The 23,950-nt window shown below is 45.0% G+C and overlaps 1 protein-coding gene across 1 annotated transcript in view; it reads right to left on the minus strand.

The window, feature by feature from the left end:
• SMIM22 (small integral membrane protein 22) overlaps window positions 1-19,544 on the minus strand; it is a 28,177-nt gene extending 8,633 nt beyond the window's left edge. Inside the window, exons 1-3 of the mRNA XM_089656742.1 lie at window positions 19,459-19,544; window positions 8,389-8,571; window positions 1,530-1,612 (exon numbers count right to left, since the gene is read on the minus strand). Coding sequence (XP_089512868.1) covers window positions 1,530-1,612; window positions 8,389-8,521 — 216 coding nt within the window. The 5' untranslated portion in view covers window positions 8,522-8,571; window positions 19,459-19,544. The remainder of the gene's footprint in view (window positions 1-1,529; window positions 1,613-8,388; window positions 8,572-19,458) is intronic.
• Window positions 19,545-23,950: the final 4,406 nt, after the last annotated feature.

Here is a 23,950-nt window from a genome sequence, read left to right on the forward strand (position 1 = left end):
TGGGGGCATGTATGAGAAGAGGGGGGACTAGTCTGGCCAGAGAGGAGGGGCATGTCTAAGCACAGAGGAGGCGTGTCGGAGCAGAGAAGGGGTGTGCCTGAACAGAGAGGAGGCGTGTCTGAACAGAGAGTCTGACCATAAAAGGGGTGTGTCTGGCCAGAAAGGCTGCATGTCTGACAAGAAAAGGGGCGTGTCTGGCCAGAGAGGGGGTGTGTCTTAACAGCAAGAAGGCATGTCTTAACATCAATAAGGTGTGTCTGGCCAGAGAGTGGGTGTTTATGAAAAGCAAGGGAATGTGTCTGGCCAGATAGGGAGTTTTTCTGACCAGCAAGGGGGCGTGTCTAGCCAGATAGGAGTTTTTTCTGACCAGCGAGGGGGCGTGTCTGAACAGCGAGGGGGCGTGTCTGAACAGCGAGGGGGCGTGTCTGAACAGTAGAGAGGCATGTCTTCACCTTGAGGGGGTTTGTCTGATCAGCAAGGCGTGTGTCTGAACACCGAGGGGGCATGTCTGGCCAGAGAGGCGTGTGTCAGAGAACAGCGAGGGGGCGTGTCTGAACAGCGAGAGGGCGTGTCTGAACAGTAGGGAGGCATGTCTTAACATTGAGGGGACATGTCTGGCCAGAGAGGGGGTTTGTCTGGCCAGAGAGGGAGGGTGCCTGAACAGAGAGGGGGGGTGTCTGAACAGAGAGGGGGGGTGTCTGAACAGAGAGGGGGGGTGTCTGAACAGAGAGGGGGGGCGTGTCTGAACAGCGAAGGGGTGTGTCTGAACAGAGAGGGGGGGTGTCTGAACAGAGGGGGGGGTGTCTGAACAGAGAGGGGGGGTGTCTGAATAGAGAGGGGGTGTGTCTTAACAATGAGGAGGCGTGTCTTAACAGCAGGGAGGCGTGTCTTAACATTGAGAGGGGGTGTCTAGCCAGAGATGGGGTTTGTCTTAACATTGAGGGGGGGTGTCTAGCCAGAGATGGGGTTTGTCTTAACATTGAGGGGGGGGGGTGTCTAGCCAGAGATGGGGTTTGTCTGATCAGCTAGGTGTGAGCCTGACCAGGAAGGGGGCATGTCTGAACAGTGAGGGGGCGAGTCTGACCAGAGAGGGGTTGTGTCTGAAAAGTGAGGGGGCGAGTCTGACCAGAGAGGGGTTGTGTCTGAAAAGCAAGGGGAGAGTCTGACCAGAGAGGGGGTGTGTCTGAAAAGTGAGGGGGCGAGTCTGACCAGAGAGGGGGTGTGGCTGAAAAGCGAGGGGGCGAGTCTGACCAGGTCTATCAGATTATAGACTACACTGGGCGGTGTGGTCAGACACTCTTGCCCATGAATTGTAGACAATGCTGTGACAGGTATACAGAGGTCACCAATACCATGTCTACAGAACCAAATCTCTATTTCTGGGACCTCACACAGGCTTTAAATTCCTCCACAACTGAGATAAGCAATGTGCAGCATTCCCACCCAGCATGCCCCGGGCCATACAGACTGCCAGTAATCAGGATAGGAGGCTCAGGACCGGAGTACAGACAAGCAGAGACTACCATTACCTTGTCCACATTGGAATCACAATCACAGCAACAGCAGCAGAAGCATCTGATGAGAACCAGCGCAACGAGCACCAGAATCAGCCCTGGGGAGCAGAGTGATGGGAGAGTCAGTCATATACTAGATAATGTTGTATATCATGTGTACATACAGGGTTATTATTGCAGTTTTTATTTCTTATGTCATTTTAATTGTTAATATACGTTTTGTCATATTTTTGCTATTGTATCACAGGAAAACTAAACTAAACATAGAAAAAAGTCTAAAAAACATCTATTAGCATGATTGGGTTGAAAAAACAAATGCTCATCAAAACAAAGGTGTACAAAGTCTTACAGCTTGCTTTCTTTATGAAGCAGACACAGCCTGGGTAGAAAAGCCTGTCCCCTGCCAACATGCTGTACAGAAGGACCCCTTGCTGTCTGTGCAGAACCAGTGATCCCTTTGTGAAGATCCAGCATGCCCCTTGCTGAGTAAGAAGTAGAGCTCTGCACATTACCACAATGCATATCAATTGAGAATGAATGACACCACATTGCAGCAACCGATTTAATGTGTATTGCTGCATATTACCACAATGGCCATCTATCCTGAATGAATGGTGCCACATTGCACCACCCCACCTAACACATATTGTCACACATGACCACAACAGACATCTATCCTCAATGAACAGTGCCACATTGCACCACCCCACCTAACACATATTGTCACACATGACCACAACAGACATCTATTCAGAATGAATGGCGCCATATTGCACCAACCCAATTAACTTGTATTGCCACACATTACTGCATCAGCCATCTATTGAGAACGAATGACACCACATTGCACCAACCGATTTAATGTGTATTGCTGCATATGATCACAATGGCCATCTATTGAGAATGAATGGCACCACATTGCACCAACTGATTTAATGTGTATTGCTGCATATTACTACAATCCCCATCTATTCTGAATGAATGGTGCCACATTGCACCACTCCACCTAACACATATTGTCACACATGACCACAACACGCATCTATTCAGAATGAATAGCACCACATCGCACCAACCCACTTAACTTGTATTGCCACACCTTACTGCATCAGCCATCTATTCAGAATGAATGGCACCACATTGCACCAGCCAATTTAATGTGTATTGCTGCATTTTACCACAATGGCCATCTATTCTGAATGAATGGTGCCACATTGTACCACCCCACCTGACACATATTTTCACACATGACCACAACACGCATCTATTCAGAATGAATTGCACCACATCGCACCAACCCACTTCACTTGTATTGCCACACCTTACTGCATCAGCCATCTATTCAGAATGAATTGCACCACATCGCACCAAAGCATTTAATGTGTGTTGCCACAATTTTCTGTATTGCAAGTTACCACAAATGATGTGAACAGCCCTGTATGTGGCCCTACACTAGGCACAGGTACCGCTATTTTACTTCACCCGGCTATATATACCTACCATTTGGGAGCAGTATCATATTTGGTTAGCTATATGTGTAATCACTGCAGCCGTTTGGGAGAACCAGGAATTTTTGGTGGGAATGTCCCAATGCTGAAGTTCCTAAGGGCCAGTTCACACCACATGCACTCCAGTGCATTTTTTTCTGCATCAAAAATGCATTGATAGCAGGTTACATGGATTCCAATGGCATAGTTCACACTAGAGTGGTCAGTTCTGGTGCATTCCAGTTCCATAAAAAAAAAAAAAAAAAAAAGTAGAACAGGCTGCATTTTTTCTGCACTGAACTGTACTGGAACGCAGTAAAATGCACCAAAACACACAAGAATGCACCTAAACGCATCCTTATTTAAGTTGAAAAAGAGAGGGAAAAAAATGAACCGGAACACATCAAAAATGTTTAAAAAACACACCAGACTGCGTTTCTATGGTGCGAACTGGACCTTAAGCGATATAAAGAGTGAACACGAACGCACCAACAAACCTGGAATAGCAGGTGGATTTGACCTTTTAAAATATGATTTTTTTGACAGATGGGTCATGTTTAAGGTCCACCTGCTGTATAATTGTCTACTTCGGCTGACTTTTGGGGGAAATACAAGAAGCACGGAAATCGCTGACTGAGCGACAACGCTACCTGCATTAATCGCACTCAGCAAAGCCGCTCTCTGCTGCCTGGTGTCACAAATGATTAATTAAAAAGCTTTCTAATAGGATCAGCAGATGTGAGAAAAGAAAACCACAGATCGGGGTCATTTGTAGCACCCTAGAAATAAAACCTTTCCGGTCACGGCTGAGCGATGACAGAAGGCTGGAACAGAAGAGGCTAAAAGTATAAATGAAGGCAAAACTTATTTTTTGTTCTAGTTTTAAATAGAGAGGAGAGGGATTAGAACCCTCGTCAGGTTTTCATTCCTGTGCCCCTGTTGGGGAGATTCACCCTGTTTACCGTAAAAGTGATAGAAAATCCTAAATTTTGGGTTGTCAAGAATAGAGGGAAAATCTTCCAATGTTGACACCAGGGGCGGACTGACAACTCATGGGGCCCCCAGGCAATAGGGGATCATAGGGCCCCTGTGTCCTTGGCCAAACTCAAAAAAGCCTATGAAAAAGGTACCAGAGGCATCTCATGGGGCCCCCTACTGACCCCGGGCCCTCAGGCAGTGCCCGAGTTTCCAAATGGTCAGTCCGCCCCTGGTTGACACTAGTTTTGGTGACAACAAGAAATTCCCTCACTTCAGATGGATTCCTCTCAATTCCTGCTGTGGTTATGTGACAGAAAGTGAAGAGAAATCTCCTTAACCACATGGCTGCCACCCTATAGCAGAAATACTGCTACAGAGCAGCACGGCTGCGCAAAATCACGTATGCATACATTGGTGGCTTCAACTGTCGATCACCGGGTCCTGGCTGGTGATTCCCCGCCGGCACCCAGTGATCGCCGAGTATCACTGACGGGGGAGAGGTCTGTATGTAAACAATACAGGTCTCTCCCGTCTGCTCCTTCACACTGCTTTGTATGGGTCTGCATAGCACAGCCATCCAAAGCAATGTACTGACACAGTACAACACACACAGCACACAGTTAACCCTTTGATTGCCCCACATGTTAAACCCTTCCTGCCCCGTGTCATTAGTACAGTGTCAGTGCTTTTTATTAGCACTGATCACTGTATTGGTGTCACTGTAGATGTCAGTGACACCAAGTCAGTTCCCCCCCAGTGTCAGAATGCTATAACTTTCACATAAACCAATTAATTTACACGTATTGGGATTTTTTTTTGCAAAGACATGGAGCAGAACACATTTTGGCCTAAATTTATTACGAAATTTGATTTTTTAAAAATTTTTTACTAGATATGTTTAATAGCAAAAGGTCAAAAATATAGTTTTTTTTCTCAAAATTGTCAGTCTTTTTTTGTTTATAGCTCAAAAAATAAAAAACACTGAGATGATCAAACACCACTGAAAGAAAGCTCTATTCGTGGGTAAAAAAGGACGTACATTTCATTTGGGTGCAGTGTTGCATGACTGCAAAATCGTCAAAGTAACGCAGTGCCATATTGCAAAAAGTGGCCTGCTCAGGAAGGGGGGTAAATCCTCTGGAGGGCAAGGGGTTGATGAGACACAGTTGGCAAAAGAAAAATAAATAAATAACAGGGGTCCTAACCCTCTCTTACTCTCAAAAAATGAAAAAAAAAAAGTTTTGCCTTTAATTCAAATTTAACCAGTTGAAGACACTGGACAGGCTACACCCCAAAAAAGTAATTATTGTGTAACACATCCATCCGTCTTTCTGCCATATCCCTCTTTCCCAACTGCTAGCAATTGTTGACTCTGAAAATTAAGCTTGGAGCTGCTGGTATATATGAGAACTGCTGCTGTCAAACATTAACCATCTGACTCAGCATATATAGAGAGACATACAATGTAACATTGTTTATAAAAACATTGTTCAGACATGAAGAAGAGAGATACAAAGTAACATTGTTTATAAAAACTGATCAGATGTGAAATAGAAAGATAGACCTGGTTCACATATATATAAAAATTGAATGCGTTTTGAATCACATCTGATTCACATGACATGTGAAGCAAAAGCCTTTTCTATGAAGTTAATTCACATATGTTTGGGCTGGCTGCAGTGTGATTTGTAAAATAATCGAGAGAGAGAGAGAGAGAGAGAGAGAGAGAGAGAGAGAGAGAGAGAGAGAGAGAGAGAGAGAGTAAAATAAAGAAGAGGGAAAGAAAGAGAAAGAAAAAGAAAGGACAGAGAGAGAGAGAAAGAAAGAAAGAAAGAAAGAAAGAGAAAAAGAAAAGGACAGAGAGAGAGAGAGAGAGAGAAAGAAAGAAAGAAAGAAAGAAAGAAAGAAAGAAAGAAAGAAAGGGAAAGAAAAAGAAAAGGACAGAGAGAGAGAGAGAAAGAGAGAAAGAAAGAGGGAAAGAAAAAGAAAGGACAGAGAGAGAGAAATAAAGAAAGAAAGAAAGAAAGAAAGAAAGAAAGAAAGAAAGAAAGAGAAAGAAAAAGAAAGAGTTAGAGAAAGAGGGAAAGAAAGAAAGAGAAAGAAAAAGAAAGAAAAAGAAAGGACAGAGAGAGAGAGAAAGAAAGAGGGAAAGAAAAAGAAAGGACAGAGAGAGAGAGAGAGAGAGAAAGAAAGAAATAATAGGAAGCGAGGGAAGGAAGGGGAGACAGAGAGAAAGAACCCTTTCCTTGGAGACCTGGTTGCAAGAGCGACCGTGCGTTTTGAATCGCATCTGATTCAATGACGTGAAGTAAAGGCCTTTTCTGTGACGTTAATTCACATATGTTTGGGCTGGCTGCAGTGTGATTTGTAAAATAATCCAGAGAGAGAGAGAGAGAGAGAGAGAGAGAGAGAGAGAGAGAAAGAAAAAAGGACAGAGAGAGAGAGAGAGAGAGAGAGAGAGAGAGAGAGAGAGAAAGAGAAAGAGAGAAAGAAAGAGGGAAAGAAAGAAAGAAAGAAAGAAAGAAAGGAAAGAGAAGGAAGCGAGGGAAGGAAGGGGAGACAGAGAGAAAGGACCCTTTCCTTGGAGACTGGTGGTGGAACTCCAGGGCCTGGTTGCAAGAGCGACCGTGCGTTTTGAATCGCATCTGATTCAATGACGTGAAGCAAAAACCTTTTCTATGGAGCTAATTCACATATGTTTGGGCTGGCTGCAGTGTGATCTGTAAAATAATCCTGTGCTATTTCAAGAAAGAAGAGAAAGAGAGAGAGAGAGCGAGAGAGAGAGAGAGCGAGAGAGAGCGAGAGAGAGAGAGAGAATTAGAGAAAGAAGGAGAAAGAGAGAGAAAAAAGGGAAAGAAAGGGAGAGAGATGGAAATAGAGAAGGAGAAAAAAAAAGAGAAGGAAGCGAAGGAAGGGGAGACGGGGGAGACTGGTGGCGGAACTCCAGGGCCTGGTTGCAAGAGCGACCTTGGTAGTTTCACCACTAGTATCAGTAGGATTTTGTTTTTATTTTTTTTTACAATTTTATATTTTATTATTTTTTAATATTTGGGGGGTGCTGGGGGGCTTTGGTGAGAGGGAAAGACAAGAAAGAAGGAAGGGGAGACAGAGAGAAAGAGAGAGTATTAGAGAAAGAAGGAGAATGAGAGAGAAGGAAAGAAAGAAGGAAAGAAGGAAAGAAAGAAAGAAAGGGGGAGCATGCAGAAGTGCACGTCAGCAAGATAGGAGGGGCGGCCTCCAGCAGCCGAGAAGCAGGCATTCAGTGACAGCAAGAGAGAAATGCACAGTTGGGTTGCTCTATGTGCCGCCCCTCCTATCCAGGCGAATGCCCAGTGTGCCCTGTGGCCAGGTCATTGCTCTCTGCTCAAAGCAGCAAGGGCAGCTAAGTGATCAGCAGCGTTTGATCGCTCAGTTCTCAGCCTTAGAGCTGGCGGGTACAGATGCATGGCTGCTCTATCCAGATAGGTAAGAATGATTTTAAAATGAAAAAGAATCCCTTACTTCTCTGTTAAGTAATGACATCATTATTGGTGAATAGACAAGTCCATAACAGGCAGCAATCTTATGGGCTCATTCTTACTGCTGCATTTTAATGCTCGTGTCACAGCCTGCTAAAACGCACATCCCCAAAATAAAAAGCATCTTTTCTTATCTCTCCACTGCAGTGCATTTTGAAAAATGCAATATGTCCAATTTTTTTTTTTGTTGGGGGGGGAGGGGTAGACCAATAGCAGTCAATGCCATCAATGGCATGTCAGCTGCATTTTGCTGCATTGGGAACAGATATTAACAAGTCTCGGTCGCTGGCTGTTGACCCTATCCACACCAAATTCTAAATAAAACGCGCATTAGAACTGCACGTCAACACACATCAATAACTCTTGTCAGTGCACAAAGGAAACGCATGTCGACACAAGAAAATGCAGCTACCTGATGCTCCAAAAATAGCATCTCTATGCAGATCTAAATGGGCCCTCAAAAATTATTTTTGGACTGAAAATGACAGTAAATTATATCCTCATACTCCAAAAAAAAAAAAGGCTGTGAGATCTTTTTTTCTTGAAATTGTTTCTTACTGTGTTTTTCTGCCTCCTTGAACTCCCAAACATCTCCTTTTCCCTTTCACTTCTGTTTCTTAGCCCTGCTTCAAAATCCAAAGTCCATAGTCCATCTCATGAGCAAGCAAGAGAGAGTGACTACGTTCCTATGTACAGTGGGACCCTGGTGGACAAACGTAGCCACCCTCTAACAGGAAGTCAGATCACAGCAGTAAAAACAAAAGAATTTGGAGATTTGGAGAGCAATAGAAGGGACTATTTTGAGTTAAGAATACATACTTGAATATTTTTCCATTTTTGGTGTCACTTGAAGATGACACACGGCCAGAGTGACGAATAAAAAATTCTCACCAATGAATGTAAAGAAAATGGCGAAGGCGGCGATGTCCCAATCTGATTGGAAGAACTGTTTGCTGGTGATGCGTCCCAGGATATCATTCCACTGGCTCTGCAGCTGCTGCTCAATGCTTGCCGTAGTTGACATGGTGTGGCGCGGTGAAGGAGGTGGCGGTCACCTCTGCCCGGGTCTCTATCCTAAATGAAACGATAAGAAAACCACGTCATGTCATCATTTCAGGGAACCAAATTGTTTCAGCTGCCAAAGGATTTGCCTTACAATTCACAAATCAGTCACAAGTAATCCCCATAATGTGTCTAATATGTGTATTTCCTATGGTTGTCAGTTCCATCCAGTGGTCATATTGCAGTATTTTCCTGACTGTGGCATTTCAGGAAAATACCGCATAATAGCCACTAGATGGAGCTGCTGGGCATGTTAAAATGTTGCTAAACCCCCAAACCCTGCATTCATTATATCCGGTCTCCCCGGACCCTGCATTCACTATATCCACTCTCCCCGGACCCTGCATTCACTATATCCGGTCTCCCCGGACCCTGCATTCACTATATCCAGTCTCCCTGGACCCTGCATTCACTATATCCGGTCTCCCTGGACCCTGCATTCACTATATCCGGTCTCCCCAGACCCCGCATTCACTATATCCGGTCTCCCCGGACCCTGCATTCACGATATCCAGTCTCCCCGGACCCGGCATTCACTATATCCGCTCTCCCCGGACCCTGCATTCACTATATCTGGTCTCCCCGAACCCTGCATTCACTATATCTGGTCTCCCCAGACCCCGCATTCACTATATCCGGTCTCCCCGGACACTGCATTCACTATATCCGCTCTCCCAGGACCCTGCATTCACTATATCCGCTCTCCCCGGATCCTGCATTCACTATATCTGGTCTCCCCGGACCCTGCATTCACTATATCTGATCTCCCCAGTCCCTGCATTCACTATATCTGATCTCCCACAGTACACACAACATGGAAATGCAATTATTTTAGTAAATATAAACTGCTAAATACCTTTTCTCATCAGCAGTTACAGCAGTTTTGTGACTTCTATCAGTGTCCAGGAGAGCACTGGTTAAAGCTTGTAGGAGGAGTTTTCATTCTGCTCTAGGAGGATGCAGAATCCCTGACCTCTGTCTGGACAGTGCTGATTGGCCCTGTGCTGATCACATGCACTCTCCCAAGAAAAAAAAAAAAGTCTCTAGCAATACACACTAACCTGAGCATGCGCAGAATGGCTACGGTACAGTCTCTTATCAGGAGATAAGATGTGGACATTTGAACAAGAGGAGAGGCAGAGAAGACAGGATCAAACAGCCTTTTTACACAATGCAGAGGATTAACCCCTTAGATTCCACAAGCATGCTTTACTGCATATACAGACTGATTTTATTGTTGTGGGTTTATCTGCATCAGGGAAAAATCAGGTCTCCTGCCCTTCAAGACAAGGCAGAGCTGTGTAAATCTTAGGCCTGGATGGAAAGAAATAAAAGCCTTCTGGCAGGTAAACCAGCTCCCTTGCATGTTTTTCTTATGTGTATTTAGCTGGAGCCAATAATTACACGCATCAACCTTATACAATAAAGTTTCCATTTTTAGGAACTATAAATTTTGGACAAAAATTACTTTTTTTAATCCAAGTTCTTCTTTATATTCCTGTATCTGAATGTTCTGAATGGCGGAGGGGGGATTGTATGAAACGTTCGTCCAGATCCAGGCCCCTCACTAGAGGTTGGACAAGGTTAATGAAGTTTACACTGAACATTTCCGCCTTTGGAACGAGAGAATAAACCAACAGACCGCGCCCAGTCCTGGCCACGCCTCCCGTCTTCTCATTATTACTTACACAGTAAACATCAAACTGTCCCCAGGAATATGATTAACAGGGTTCTATGATCTGCAGAGAGTCAGGGGTCAGCCAAGCATGGGTCGGCTCCGGGAAGACGCTGCCAGGGGCAATTTACAAGGATATGTACAAGAAGAGAATTAAAGTAGGAAAACATTTGGGATAGAGAGTGAAGGGGTTAGAACAGGGGTCAGCAACCTCGGCCCTCCAGCTGTTGTGGAACTACAAGTCCCATGAGGCATTGCAAGACTGACAACTTTAGGCATGACTCCCAGAGGAAGGGGCATGATGGGACTTGTAGTTTCAGAACAGCTCGAGTGCGGAGTGTGCGTACCTTTGGGTTAGAACCTCTGCCTGCTTTTTATTAATAAGAAAAGATAGTAACCAGCTCTCCGAAAATAAGAAAAAATTATGTTTACCATCATTCCAGAGGGACCAACATTTTGGGAACATAAGGGACCCACAGGGTACATTGAACCTTGCTCTCTGTGAGGAAAGCAGTGGTCACTCCACAGAGGTACAGCGTACCCTTTGCTGAGTCAAAGCTAAAGCTCTCTAATCATCTATGTGCAGAAGCTTTTCGGATTGCAGAGCCAAAGGTCTGACCAGGGGAGGACTGACAACTCATGGGGCCGCAGGGCAATAGGGGATAATGGGGCCCCCGTGTCCTCGCCCACACCCAAAAAAGCCTATGAAAAAAACAATGAAAAAAGGTACCAGGGGCATCTCATGGGGCCCCCTACTGACCCCGGGCCCTCGGGCAGTGCCCGAGTACGCGAATGGTCAGTCCGCCCCTGCGTCTGACCTAGTAGGGGGTGTTCTGAACCACTGCAGAGAGACCACTGCTTCCTCAGAGGCAGTTTCTCAGTAGCATGCTGGCAGCATGGTACCGAGGTGCAACCTTGCTCTCTGTGTGGAAGCAGTGATCTCTGCAGAGGTCCAACAGTCCCTTTGATGTTTCATATCTATTATTTATTTATTTCAGGTACTTATATATCGCCATCAATTTACGCAGCGCTTTACATATATATTGTACATTCACATCAGTCCCTAACCCTCAAGGGGCGTACAATTTAAGGTCCCTAACTCACATTCATACATACACATACTAGGGACCAATATAGACAGGATCCAACCTACCAGCATGTCTTTGGAGTGTGTGAGAAAACCGGAGTTCCCAGAGGAAACCTACGCAGGCACAGGGAGAACATGCAAACTCTAGGCAGGTAACGCCATGGTTGGGATACGAACCAACGACCCGTGTACTGCCAGGCAGAAGTGCTAACCACTTAGCCACTGTGCTGCCCAGATCTATAGCCCTCCAATCATCAAGGGACATGAGCTCTACTGATTGCAGAGTTAAATGTCAGACTCAGTAGGAGGTGAGTTAGACCTTTGCAGAGAGACCGCTGCTTCCTCAGAGAAAGCTCCTCAGTGACATGCTGGCAGCATGACACAGAGACTTGCTTCCTCTGGGGAAGCAGTGATCTCTGCAGAGGTCCAACATTCCCTTTGATGTTTCAGATCTATAACCCTCCAGTCATCAAGAGGCATGAGCTCTGCTGATTGTAGATCTAAATGTCAGACTCAGTAGGAGGTTAGACCTTTGCAGAGAGACCACTGCTTCTTCAGAGAAAGCTTCTCAGTGACATGCTGGCAGCATGACACAGAGATGGAACCTTGCTTCTTCTGGGGAAGCCGTGATCTCTGCAGAGGTCCAACATTCCCTTTGATGTTTCAGATCTATAGCTAAAAGTCAGACTCAGTAGGAGTTGGACCACTGCAGAGAGACCACTGCTTCCCCACAGAGAGCAAGAGTCCATCTCTGTATCATACTGGCAGGAGAGAAGCTTTTTGTGCCAATGACCCCAGTTGTGGCAAAAAAGTCCAAAGGGTGCTCAGGTTATGGTGGTGCCATGCAAATCCAAGGAAAGCCAGCACTCCAGGAATAAGGAAAATGACATTTACAGCCATTTCAACAACATTTTGGGGACCTCCTTTCTCAAGGTAATGAAACAGAAAGCTGAATATTTTGCAAGTCCATCAAAAGATGTCCAATAGTTTACAGCTTATTTTCTTCAGAAAGCAACCACAGAGTATAAAAGCCTATCCCCTGCCAGCATGGTACAGAGGTGGAACCTTGCTCTCTGTGTGGAAGCAGTGGTCTCTTCGCAGAGATCCTCCATGCCCAGGGGCAGACTGACCATTTGGAAACTCGGGCACTGCCCGAGGGCCCGGGGTCAGTAGGGGGCCCCATGAGATGCCCCTGGTACCTTTTTCATAGGCTTATTTGAGTTTGGGCAAGGACACAGGGGCCCCATTATCCCCTATTGCCCGGGGTCCACATGAGTTGTCAGTCCGCCCCTGTCCATGCCCTTTGCTGAGTCAGAGGTAAAGCTCTCTAATCATCAGGGAATATGAGCTTTGCTGATTGCAGAAATAAAAATCTGACTCAGTAGGGGGTGTTTTGAACCTCTGCAGAGAGACCACTGCTTCCACACAGAAATCAATAGTTCATCTCTGTACCATGTTGGCAGAGGAGAGGGTTTTATGTCATCAGTCTGTGCCACATTCAGTCCAGTGTGCCAAAAAAGTGCAAAGGGTGTTCGGCTTATGGCGGTCCCATACAAATCCAAAGAATTATTAGTAGCCAGCACTCTGGGAATGAGGAAAATTACATTTACTGCCAGTCCATAGAGACCAACATTTCAGGGACATGTGGGACCCCTTTCTCCGGTTAGAAGAGAATTCTGTTAGCGAAATATACTCCAACTACATCAAACGGTGTACAAGGTTTTAGAGTTTGTTTTCTTCTAAAAGCAGCCACAGAGTATAAAAGCCTGTCCCCTGGCAGCATGGTACAGAAATGGAACCTTGCTCTTTGTGTGGAAGCAGTGGTCTCTGTGCAGAGGTCCAACATTCCCTTTCCTGTGTCAAATCTATAGCTCTGCAATCATAGAGGTGCAGGACCTCTACTGATTGCAGAGATAAAAGTCTGACTCAGAAGGAGGTGTGTTGGACCTCTGCAGAGAGACCACTGCTTCCCCACAGAGAGTCTATTTATGTATCATAGTGTCAGGGAACAAGTTCTTCTATCATCAGTTTGTCCCACACTCACTCCAGCTGTGCCAAAAAAGTCCAAATAGCGCTCGGCTTACGATGGTACAGCACAAATCCAAGGAAATATAGTAGCCAGCACTCCGGGAATGAGGAAAATGAAATTTACTGCCAGTCCATAGAGACCAACATTTCAGGGACATGAGGGACCCCTTTCTTGAGGTAGTAAAATAGAACCCCTGTTGAGGTTTTGCCCCCTGGCAGCATGACACAGAGATGGAACCTTGCTCTTTGTGTGGAAGCAGTGATCTCTGCAGAGGATGCAGGTGACCACAACTGGTCAGTTTGGATGCAGCCATAGCACAGTGCCTTGAGTTTAGCCACTTCGAAACGCAGCAAACAGTCCACTCCCATGGGGCCGTGTGAATGCATCCTATATGTGACTTGGCGTGGCTGCTGAAAAACCACATAGGGCTCGCCTTATAACATTGTTGATTTGGAGCGCAGAAAACATACCGACATTTACCTTGCAAAACTGGTGCACTTCTCTTTGGTAATTCCCCTACACTGAACGCTGAGTGGGGCTTTAAACTATTTTAAAGGAAGATCTAAGTGAACAACATGCAATCCTCTGCGTTCAAGTAAGGTACCAGTATCCTGAGAAGACACTCTCTACTTCAAATATCTCAAGTCCATGAACAACGACTTGATCCTCAGGAATCCGCTAAGCCTTGCTGCCCTCCTCAGACTGGAGTAATCGGCACTACATGCAGAATGACAGAAGAAGGTGCACCAGCCTAGTGCGTTAACCACAATACCATTTATTGAAATGGCTAAAAGTAGGTAATTATGCTCAAAAATGGACATAGACACAGGCTCATCACAAGGGGGTATCCTTGAAATGCGTCAACGTTTGCAGACCCTTGTGAGATCTTCCCAGTCCATCTGGAAGCATACACAGGGGTTCTGGACATTTCATCCTTGATGGTTGATATAACTCTGAGTAATTATATTCACAAACGGACATAGACAAAGGCTCATCACAAGGGGGTATCCTTGAAACGCGTCAACATTCACAGATCCTTGTGACTACCTCCTAGTCCATCCACAGGCATGCACAGTGGTTCTGGTTCTTTCATCCTTGATGGTTGTGATAATTGTGAGTAATTATACTCACAAAATGGACATAGACAGAGGCTTATTACAAGGGGGGGTACCTTTAAATGCGTCAACATTTGCAGACCCTTGTGACATCTTCCCAGTCCATATGAAGGCATGCACAGTGGTTCTGGACATTTCTTCCTTGATGGTTGTGATAATTGTGATTATACTCACAAATAGACGTAGACAAAGGCTCATCACAAGGGGGTATCCTTGAAACGCGTCAACATTCGCAGACCCTTGTGACGTCTTCCCATTCCATCTACAGGCATGCACAGTGGTTCTGGACATTTCTTCCTTGATGGTTGTGATAATTGTGGGTAATTGTACTCAAAAACATAGACAAAGGGGGTTAGCTTGAAACGCGTCAACATTCGCAGATCCTTGTGACGTCTTCCCATTCCATCTACAGGCATGCACAGTGGTTCTGGACATTTCTTCCTTGATGGTTGTGATAATTGTGGGTAATTGTACTCAAAAACATAGACAAAGGGGGTTAGCTTGAAACGCGTCAACATTCGCAGATCCTTGTGACGTCTTCCCATTCCATCTACAGGCATGCACAGTGGTTCTGGACATTTCTTCCTTGATGGTTGTGATAATTGTGGGTAATTGTACTCAAAAACATAGACAAAGGGGGTTTCCTTGAAACGCGTCAACATGCACAGAGCCTTGTGACGTCTTCCTAGTACATCTGCAGGAATGCGCAGTGGTTCTGTTTATTTCTTCCTGATGGTTGTGATAATTGTGAGTAATTATACTCACAAATGGACATAGACAAAGGCTCATCACAAGGGGGGGTACCCTTGAAATGCGTCAACATTTGCAGACCCTTGTGACATCTTCCCAGTCCATCTGAAGGCATGCACAGTAGTTCTGTTTATTTCTTCCTTGATGGTTGTGATAATTGTGAGTAATTTTACTCACAAATGGACAGACACAGGCTCATCACAAGGGGCTACCCTTGAAACACGTCAGTATCTGCAGACTTCTTTCCAGTCATTCAAACATTCCTAGACCCTTGTGACGTCTTCCTAGTGCATCTGCAGGAATGTACAGGGGTTCTGGACATTCTTCCTTGATGGTTGTGATAATTGTGAATAATTATACTCACAAACAGACAGAGACAAAGGCTCAGCACAAGGGGGTATCCTTGAAACGCGTCAACATTTGTAGACCTTTGTGACATCCTCCTAGTCCATCCACAGGCATGCACAGTGGTTCCGGTTGTTTCTTCCTTGATGGTTATGATAATTGTGAGTACTTATACTCACAAATGGACGTAGACAAAGGCTCATCACAAGGGGCTACCCCCGAAATGCGTCAGTTTCTTCAGACCCTTGTGCCGTCCTCCTAGTCTATCCGCAGGCATGCACAGGGGTTCTGGTCATGTCTTCCTTGATGGTTGTGATAAGTGTGAGTAATTATACTCACAAACAGACATAGACACAGGCTCATCACAAGAGGCTACTATCAAAACGCATCAGTATCTGCAGACGTCTTTGCCCGAGGGCCCGGCGTCAGTAGGGGGCCCCATGAGATGTCTCTGGTATCTTTTTCATAGGCTTTATTGAGTTTGGGCAAGGACACAGGGGCCCCATGATCCCCTATTGCCCGGGGGCCCCATGAGTTGTCAGTCCATCCCTGTTCCAGTCCATCTGGCACGGGGGTTCTGGCCATTTCTTCCTTGATGGTTGTGATGAGCCTTTGTCTATGTCCGTTTGGGATGATGATTACCTACTTTTAGCCTTTTCATAAATGGTATCGTGGTGAAGGCACTAGGGTGGTGCGACTTCTTTTGTCTTCCTGCATGAAGATCTAAGAGGACTAAAGTGCGTTTTTCTGTATGGCCGTGGAGTGCTCCTTTAACACCTAGCAACAGTAACATATAAATTGCAGAACGATCACAACATAGCAACTGGCTGTCATTTGTCATTTTATCACCCGCTGTAAATTCCCTGGAACTCGCATCACACACCTAAAAAAATTCCAGGTTTACAAAATCTTCAATTTACACCCCATATACATCCACGGGACGATTCTACACCCACACTGCATGCAATCAGTGGATATAAACCCAATCCCAAAAATCTAATCTTAAAACAATCCCTGGAGATCCTGCCACAAGGGGTATTGTCAAGGCACTTCCTGTTATAGGTTGACAACCGGCTCCCAACTCTGCTCCTGTGTTGTCACCCTGTCATGTGTGCCCCTACGTAATGTAATAATAAACCCTCCATTTTTAAGCACTTTCCCCCCGGTCAGATATCGCGTTGTGGGAACAAGCATTCCTGGTTGTGATTCCAAAAGAGCGATTTACATGCGTTTCCTTGTGCCATGCATAGGGCAGCCCACTCACTTTACTGCGCATTTGTTGCCCTAAAGAAGTTCCTGCTCCTTTTTGGGCAACAAGCTTAGTGAGATTTTGAAACGCGCATTTTGCTGTGCGATTCTGTCGTGCGACAATCATGGCAGGATGCTGCTGCGCTTGGCGCCCAGATGCACGACATGCGTTTTGCCGCAATTTGGTTTTACCAAATGTGCGGCTTCTTTATCTTGCATTCCTTGTCAGTGTTTCAGTTTAAGCCGATGCTTTGACCACTGCCCCAGGTTTTCTGTTTCAGAGTGGCTCCTTTTGTCTTTCAGAGTCACTCTTGCATACAGGGACTAGAGTTGTGTCTCCCTGTACAATAGAAACACACAGTCCCATAGCCTAGGATGGCAAGGCACTCCCCTCCTCCTCCTCCCTCTCTTCTTCAAGCAAAAAGACTGGATGGAGACTGCACTATCTACTCTTAACTCATTCCTGTAAAGCCTGGAAGTTCAGGGAAGCAGCACTAAGAGAGCAACTGCCATCTTTGACTATGTAGTGTGGGACTTTTGGCATAGCTCCCAACTGTCTCAGATTTTGAGGGACTGTCCCTGATTTGGAACAAGGTCCTTCTATCCCTCCTTCCTCCTCATGTGTCCCTCATTGTGGTCTGATCTATATAGCTGTATATAAAATGCACTACTTATCTTTCAAAGAAGTGTTTCCCAGTGCTAAACCTTTCATCCAATTTCTAAATTGTTACATTTGTAAACTTCAAAAGCCAATATAAAGGAATAGTATTGGTAAAAAAAAGCACTTGTAGGTTCAACTAATCTTTCTCCTTTAAGGGGGCGTGTCAGGGGGGTGTGTCCTATGCCTACAAACATTTGATAATAGATGTCCCCCGGTCCTATCACAAAAAGTTAAGAGGTGTGCTTTTGGGACCACATCTGCACACACATGGGCAGGGCTGTGGATAAGGGGGTACCACCATTTCTTCAGTACAGGGCCCAGTCCAGCAGGGGGGCCCATGCAGATGAGTGAATCAAATGTGGGCAGGGATGGTGATCAGCCCGGGGGGGGGGGCAATTACAGGAACCAATCCCCTGTGTGTCTCTCTTTCAGTTGCTGCAGTGCCATACAGGGGATTGGTTCCAATAATTGCCCCTCCCTCCCTCTGCTGCCTAGGCCCCCCTGTGTGCCCCACCCCTGCAGTGCTGCTGGATTCTCTCTTTTTCTCACTTTCAGCTGCAAGCACACAATCGGATCCTGCAGGATGCAGAGTGGGGGAAAGGTCTGGCAAGTATGTCACATCAGCCCCTTCTTTCCTGAATGAACACAATGAGTGATTGGTAACAATCACTCGCTGTGTTCATTCATTTATTTATTTTTCCAGGGGGCCTGTCAGGTTTTGCTCAGCGCTGTACAATATAACGGGAGACAATACATGAGACAGTACAGTAACAAAACAAAACACAAGGGGTTCGAGGGCCCTGCTCTTTCGAGCTTACAATCTAGGATCAATAGATATGAACCTATCAATAGTTTAGAATTCTTATCAACAGATATGAACCTAGCAATAGTTTTGAATTCTTATCAGTAGATATGAACCTATCAATAGTTTAGAATTCTTATCAATAGATCTGAATTCCTATTAATAGATCTGAATTTATCAACAGATATCAATTTGTATCAATAAATCTGAATTCTTATTAACAGATCTGAACTTATCAATAGATATCAGTTTATCAATAGATCTGAATTCTAATTAATAGATCTTAATACCTATCAATCAATATCACTAGATATGAGTTCTTTTTAATAGATATGATTTTATCAATAGATCTGAATTCTTATCAATAGATATCAATAAATCTGAATTCTTATTAATAGATCTGAATTTATCAATAGATATCAATAAATCTGAATTCTTATTAATAGATCTGAATTTATCAATAGATATCAATAAATCTGAATTCTTATTAATAGATCTGAATTTATCAATAGATATCAATAAATCTGAATTCTTATTAATAGATCTGAATTTATCAATAGATATCAGTTTATCAATAGATCAGAATTCTTATTAATAGACATGAACCTATCAATAGTTTAGAAATCTTATCAATAGATATGCATTCCTTTTAATAGATCTGAATTTTTCAACAGATCTGAATTTGTATCAATAGATATGACTAAATCTGAATTCTTATTAATAGATTTGAATTTATCGATAGAAATCAGTTTATCAATAGATCTGAATTCTTTTTAATAGATCTGCATTTATCAATAAATATCAGTTTATCAATAGAACCCAATATTAATAGACCTGAACCTATCAATAGATTATTATTATTATTATTATTATACAGGATTTATGTAGCGTCAACAGTTTGCAAATATAACAGGAGACAATACAGCAACAATACAGTTCAATACAAGACGGTTAGGAGGGCCCTGATCCTGGGAGCTTACAATCTAAGAGGGAGGGGCTAGTGGTACAAAAGGTATCTGAATTCCTATCAATAGATATGAACCTATCAATAGTTTATAATTCTTATCAATAGATATGACTTCCTATTAACAGATCTGAATTTGTATCAATAGAGATGAATGTATCAATGGAGATGAATTCTTATCAATAGATATGAATTTGTGATTAGATCTGAATTCTCCATGTACCTGTTCCGTAGGTGGAGGCTGTTGGTGTCTTCCTGCTTCCTGCACTATAAGGAGGGGTGAGCTCAGCCTCAGGTGGAGGAACTGGCTGGGCGAGGAGGAGGAGGAGGAGGAGGAGGAGGAGGAGGGACCTGTACAGGTGACAACAGGAACTTGCACTCCTCTGCTGGGATTTGCTCTCCTGCGCAGGTCACTGGCCAGGCATCTCTTAAAGTGACACAATCCCAAAGCTGGCCATACACCTATAGATTCTCATTCAAGAATATTCGTTTGATTTTCTTTTTTTTAAATGTAAATTTTTATTTGATTTTCCAGTGCAAAAAAGAACAAAAACACATTTGCAAAAATATTTCACATATACATATTTCCATTTACCCCAATATTACCCTCACCCACCCTTCCACCCTCCCCCCAACCCATTTGCTTTTGATTTTCTAATCGTTAGTGGGGGTCAAATCGATGTTTGTTTTCAGCAGCAGTGACGGGAAAATTCGAAGGGGCAGGAAGGAACACTTTTCTCGCTCAAACAAATTTTCGGCCGGTGTATGTGGTGATCGTTCAGAAACTACATTCATTTTAATATTCGAATGTTAAAAGCAAAAAGACAATTTTCGAATGACGTTCGTCCATTCACTGAATGTTCAAAGAATTGTTGTACAACTTTCGTACGAATATTCTCGTCTGAAAATCTACATGCGTACGGCCAGCTTTAGTCTTTAAAAATCATCCAAACTCATCCACTACTTAATGCCCCTGTAATCTATTTTTCATGAAATTGTGTTTTTCTGCCTCCTTGTAACATCCGATGTGATCTCCAGGACCTTTTATTTTCCCTCTCACTTCCATTTGTTTGGGATGAGTGGTGCACGTTCGCTGCGGTCATGTGCATCTAGGGAGGGAGCAAAACAGGGTGGCTACGCTCCTACATACAGTGGGAGCATGGAGAAGGAACGTAGCCACCCTCTAACAGGAAGTCAGATCACAGCAGAAAAATGGAATTTGGAGATCTGGAGGAGGCAATAAAAGTGATTTTTTTTTTTTTGTTAAAGCAGTATTACACTCAAAACCAAAAACGTAATACGTATATTGCAGCTTACCAATCATTAGATGTGATGGCTGCATTTGTTTTCTTTTTTTAGGCTTTCCCCCTTCGGTTTTCACCTGGAGATCTGGCCAGTAACACACCTCCTGTATTAAAGTGCCATCACGCTGGATGAAGGAGCACAGGGGGCACCTTTGGACAGCAGCATTGTCAGTCTAGGGGGAGGGGAGTGTTAGATGATCTGTAAGATTTAAATACACTGACAAGTTGAAGCCAAACTCCAATTCATACTTTATAATCAGTTACAGCAAACAGTTTTATTCTTTTGGGATAAAGGTTTTTCATAAATAAATAAAAGCGGATCATTGTTAGCACCCCTGTCAGTGGGAAATGCTTTGTCTCAACACTCTAACTGATACATTCTGCAAGAGAGTTTGTTCTGTTGAGAAATAACAACAGACTTACTCTGGATCACCAGGTGAAAATAAAGGAAAGAAAGTCTAATGGAGAAAACTAATGCAGCCGTCACATCCAAGAATTGGTAATCTGCAATATAATTAATTTTTGTTTTTAGGTTTAATACCAGGGCTATTTTCTCCCCAAAATATTGGTGACTCCCCTTCCGAGTCACCCATTGTCTCCATTCTCTACCCACCTCTGAGCAGTGCCCCTTCTCTCCACCCCCTACCCACCTCCGAGCACCATGCCTTGGTACCCACCTCTCAGTACCACCCCTTTTAGAGAACAAAGAACCATTTATTCTGTGACGCTAAGTAATTTGTATGGAATTTGTTAAAAATAACAAGAAAAGCAAAAAAATAGGTCCCCTACAGCCAACAACAATAGACCCCCCCAGCAACAATATATACCCCCAGCAACAGTAGATCCCCCTGCAACAAAATACCTCCCCAGCAACAACAGACCTCCATCAGCAACAATACATCTCCCAGCAGCCAGCATCAATAGACCCTCCAGCAGCCAGCATCAATAGACCCCCAAGCAGCCAGCATCAATAGACCCCCAAGCAGCCAGCATCAATAGACCCTCAGATGAGCCCCAATTTCTGCACCATCGAACCTCAGATGAGCCCCAATTTCTGCACCATCAAACCTCAGATGAGCCCCAATTCCTGCACCTTCACATCTCTAAATTTCTGCATCTTCACACCTAAGCCAGGCCATCTTAATGGCCTCATGGTCCGCTGGGCAAAGTAATGCACTGGGGCCCCTACCAGCCTGCCCCAATTTACACACCTACTCTCAAGAATTAAAGTATAAATCGTTGATAGAATTAAACATATATTTTTCAGTACTTTCAATTGTTTTAAGAAATAAGAATATATTCCATAAATCAAAGACTAATCAACAAAGAGGACACAGTACAGGGGGTAGGCAGGAGGGCACAGTACAGGGGGTAGGCAGGAGGACACAGTACAGGGGGTAGGCAGGAGGGCACAGTACAGGGGATAGGCAGGAGGGCACAGTACAGGGGGTAGGCAGGAGGGCACAGTACAGGGGATAGGCAGGAGGGCACAGTACAGGGGGTAGGCAGGAGGGCACAGTACAGGGGATAGGCAGGAGGGCACAGTACAGAGGATAGGCAGGAGGGCACAGTACAGGGGATAGGCAGGAGGGCACAGTACAGGGGATAGGCAGGAGGGCACAGTACAGAGGATAGGCAGGAGGGCACAGTACAGGGGATAGGCAGGAGGGCACAGTACAGGGGATAGGCAGGAGGGCACAGTGCAGAGAATAGGCAGGAGGGCACAGTACAGGGGGTAGGCAGGAGGGCACAGTACAGGGGATAGGCAGGAGGGCACAGTACAGGGGATAGGCAGGAGGGCACAGTACAGGGGGTAGGCAGGAGGGCACAGTACAGGGGATAGGCAGGAGGGCACAGTACAGGTGGTAGGCAGGAGGGCACAGTACAGGGATAGGCAGGAGGGCACAGTACAGAGGGTAGGCAGGAGGGCACAGTACAGGGGGTAGGCAGGAGGGCACACTACAGGGGGTAGGCAGGAGGGCACAGTACAGGGGGTAGGCAGGAGGGCACAATGCAGGGGGTAGGCAGGAGGGCACAGTGCAGGGGATAGGCAGGAGGGCACAGTACAGGGGATAGGCAGGAGGGCACAGCACAGAGGGTAGGCAGGAGTGCACAGCACAGGGGGTAGGCAGGAGGGCACAGCACGGGGGGTAGGCAGGAGGGCACAGCACGGGGGGTAGGCAAGAGGGCACAGCACGGGGGGTAGGCAGGAGGGCACAGCACGGGGGGTAGGCAGAAGGGCGCAGTGCAGCTGGGACAGAGGGGTACAGTACAGGAGGGAGATGTCATTCCAATTGTAGATTTAACCCTGTGGCAGGCTGCTGCTGTCTCCATAGCCCAGATTCCGAGACACTGCCTGGGACACGGTCATTGGGACAGCTTAATAAAAAGCATGACTGTCCCAGCAAACCTGGGACAGTTGGCAAGTATGATGTAGTGCAGGGTTATCATGGGGCCCCCATACACCTGGGGCCCGTGGGCAGTACCCAGGGGTGCCCATGCATTAAGTGGTCCTGCACCTAAGATCAGCCTCGATTCCTGCACCACAAGACCTCATATCAGCCAAATTTCAGCACCTCCAGGCCTCAGATCAATGCCAATTCTTGCACCTTCACAGCTGAGATCAGCCCCAGTTATTACACCTTCAGACCTCAGATCAGCCCCAATTCTTGCAACTTCACACTTCAAATGAACTGCACCCAATTCCTGCACCATTAGAACTCAGATCAGCTCCTATTCCTGCAGCTTCCCACCTCACCTCCCCTTAGTACAGAATGGCAAGCCAGGCTTTGACAGCCTAGTGGTGGCAGCGCTTTCTTGTGCCGAAGAGTAAAAAACATTATCATGTTACTTTTGACATGTTGGACCTCTGCAGAGAGACCACTGCTTCCACACAGAGAGCAACGGTCCTGCTTTGCAGCATGCTTTTCTACTGGGTCTGTGACTGTTTTCGAAGGGAAACAACCTCAAATGTATTTTAAACTGAAGGTTTAATTGAGCTTAATGTCTCAATCTTGGCACAAAGCGAAAATACCTCTTTTTCGCCCTCGATTTAATGCAGTGGGCGGAGCCATGCCAATCATTTATGATTTTGCCAATGTACTTGTATTTCCTCCATCTATGCAATTTCGCAGCTGGCCTGGAAATGTTGATGTAATAACAAACAATGCCCAGCAGGTGTCGCTGTCCAATAGAAAATCTTCTCACATCAAGTCACTAGTTTTCAGGAAAATTGGCAGATTTTATATCATTTGTATTTATTATGAAAGAGTTAAATAAGGTTTCAATAATTTCGCAGTGTTGCTTAAATAATTTCTTGGGAGGATTATCAAATACTGGGGGTATAAAAAAGGAAGTTAAGGTTCTATTATTGTATATACTCCATATTTCATAGAGTGCATGGCTGGCAGA

Source organism: Staurois parvus, unplaced genomic scaffold (genome assembly GCF_062004578.1).
Source record: "Staurois parvus isolate SC_StPar_1 unplaced genomic scaffold, SC_StPar_1.0 ptg000931l, whole genome shotgun sequence".
Classification (NCBI taxonomy): domain Eukaryota; kingdom Metazoa; phylum Chordata; class Amphibia; order Anura; family Ranidae; genus Staurois; species Staurois parvus.